The 1,610-nt window shown below is 36.2% G+C and overlaps 2 protein-coding genes across 3 annotated transcripts in view; both read right to left on the minus strand.

Moving 5' to 3' along the window:
* Nucleotides 1-714, minus strand: part of LOC118748252 (raf homolog serine/threonine-protein kinase Raf-like) — a 1,541-nt gene extending 827 nt beyond the window's left edge. The window contains exon 1 of the mRNA XM_036482626.1: nt 691-714. Within this exon, the coding sequence (XP_036338519.1) occupies nt 691-714 (24 nt within the window). The remainder of the gene's footprint in view (nt 1-690) is intronic.
* LOC118748421 (raf homolog serine/threonine-protein kinase Raf) overlaps nt 468-1,610 on the minus strand; it is a gene marked incomplete at its 5' end in the record, with an annotated part of 10,053 nt that continues 8,910 nt past the window's right edge. For both annotated transcript variants that reach the window (XM_036482833.1, XM_036482832.1), the window contains 1 exon segment: nt 468-1,580. In XM_036482833.1, coding sequence (XP_036338726.1) covers nt 1,104-1,580 — 477 coding nt within the window. In that variant the 3' untranslated portion in view covers nt 468-1,103.

Consider the following 1,610-nt stretch of genomic DNA (forward strand, 5'->3'; position numbering starts at 1 on the left):
ATTTTGTTTGGTCAAACTGCAGCAAATTCGGTGTTGTCATATACAAATATTTTAAATTGTGCGCGTTATGTACATCTGAAATTCTCATTTCGTGTTGGCAATAGCCATGAAAACCATAATGAACGTGCAACCCTGTGCCAAACTCGACATAACGACCTCCGAGCAAACTAAGCAGCCGCCATTTAATTTGGCAAACAAAAGTTTGTCTGCATAACACCGACCTAATTCGCTGTCAAATTGAGAAAGAAATTTTATTTCCACGTGAGAACAGCCAGAAAGATATTTCTGTCACTTTTCGAAAATTAATCCCTTTCGGAAATAAAAAACTTATGCAACTGCTTTCTAAAATTTCTCAATTTGACAGCCTTTTCGAAATATATTTCATTGCTACGTCTGGCCCGCTTTTTATACTTGCCAAAAGAAACCATGTAGAATTCGTTGGTATTTTTTGGTTATTTTTTATTTCTTAGTTACACAGGTTTCAGTTATGCATGTAGGTTAACACCTGTCTTGCGAAGTACTTTACATTTATGTATAAGTTTATGTATATATATAGATCTTAGTTGTTCATCATTTACACAATATTTAATGTATACATAAAATGCATTTGTAATATTTAAGTTATAGTTACAATCTCAATTTTCACTTAATTATGCTACTTAAATTTTTAAACTGTTTACAGATCCCCACAATTTTAATCGAACCCTTACACATGTCTTCATAAAATATTTATCAGGCTAAGCCAGATATTAGATGATTATATGCTTTCTAACGCACCAAATCGGTGCCAACTAACTATTTTTTCACCTGTTTGTACAGGGTATTAAATCTATCTCTACCTTATTAGGATTTTATATAACAAATTACAATGTGTAGGAGCTTAGTCAAAGATAAAAGTGAGACATTATTTTAAGTATTTGCCGGTTTGAGTCAAGGTGACATCAAAAACATTTCATTCTAAGATATTCCCTTTTCACTCATCTAAACTTTGGAACGTGACGTCATTGTCCAGCCTTATGGCACGATCGTTTTCTTTCTATTCACAAACGACGTCGTCTGTTCCGCATTAGGGTTATCACAATTGTAGCGTCGGATCAGCAGCGCTAGATATTGCCAGCACTATTATAGAATTGGAAATTACTGAAATTCACCGGTGTTTTGGGGCTGGGACATTGATAGAAATCTTCACTATGCAACTGCGTTTGCGTCATATTTGGTTCACTGGCACTGCGATGAATTTTCGGCATTGCTCTTAACATATTTTCAAGCATATTTAGTAGTGGCCGAAATAGAGGACGATCATTTCGATCAAATTTGATGCAATCTTCAGCCAGGCGTTTTAATGCTTGTGGAGCGTCCGAACGTACTCTAGTCATATCAGGTCGAAGGAGTCCGCGTCCCACCATAAATAGAATCTGATCTTTATTATTTATGTGGCTATATGGTAAGCATTCTGCCAAGAGTTCATACACAACTATTCCAAAAGCGTACACGTCAGATTGAAAAGAGTATGGGTTTTGTTCTTGCATGCGTATCACTTCTGGTGCCATCCACAAAATACTACCAGTTGGTTGATTAGCCTGCTTTTCGCCAGACCAGCGTGTCTTTGC

The sequence above is a fragment of the Rhagoletis pomonella genome, unplaced genomic scaffold (genome assembly GCF_013731165.1).
Source record: "Rhagoletis pomonella isolate Grant_MI unplaced genomic scaffold, Rhpom_1.0 Rhpom_scaffold_00013, whole genome shotgun sequence".
Classification (NCBI taxonomy): Eukaryota; Metazoa; Arthropoda; class Insecta; order Diptera; family Tephritidae; genus Rhagoletis; species Rhagoletis pomonella.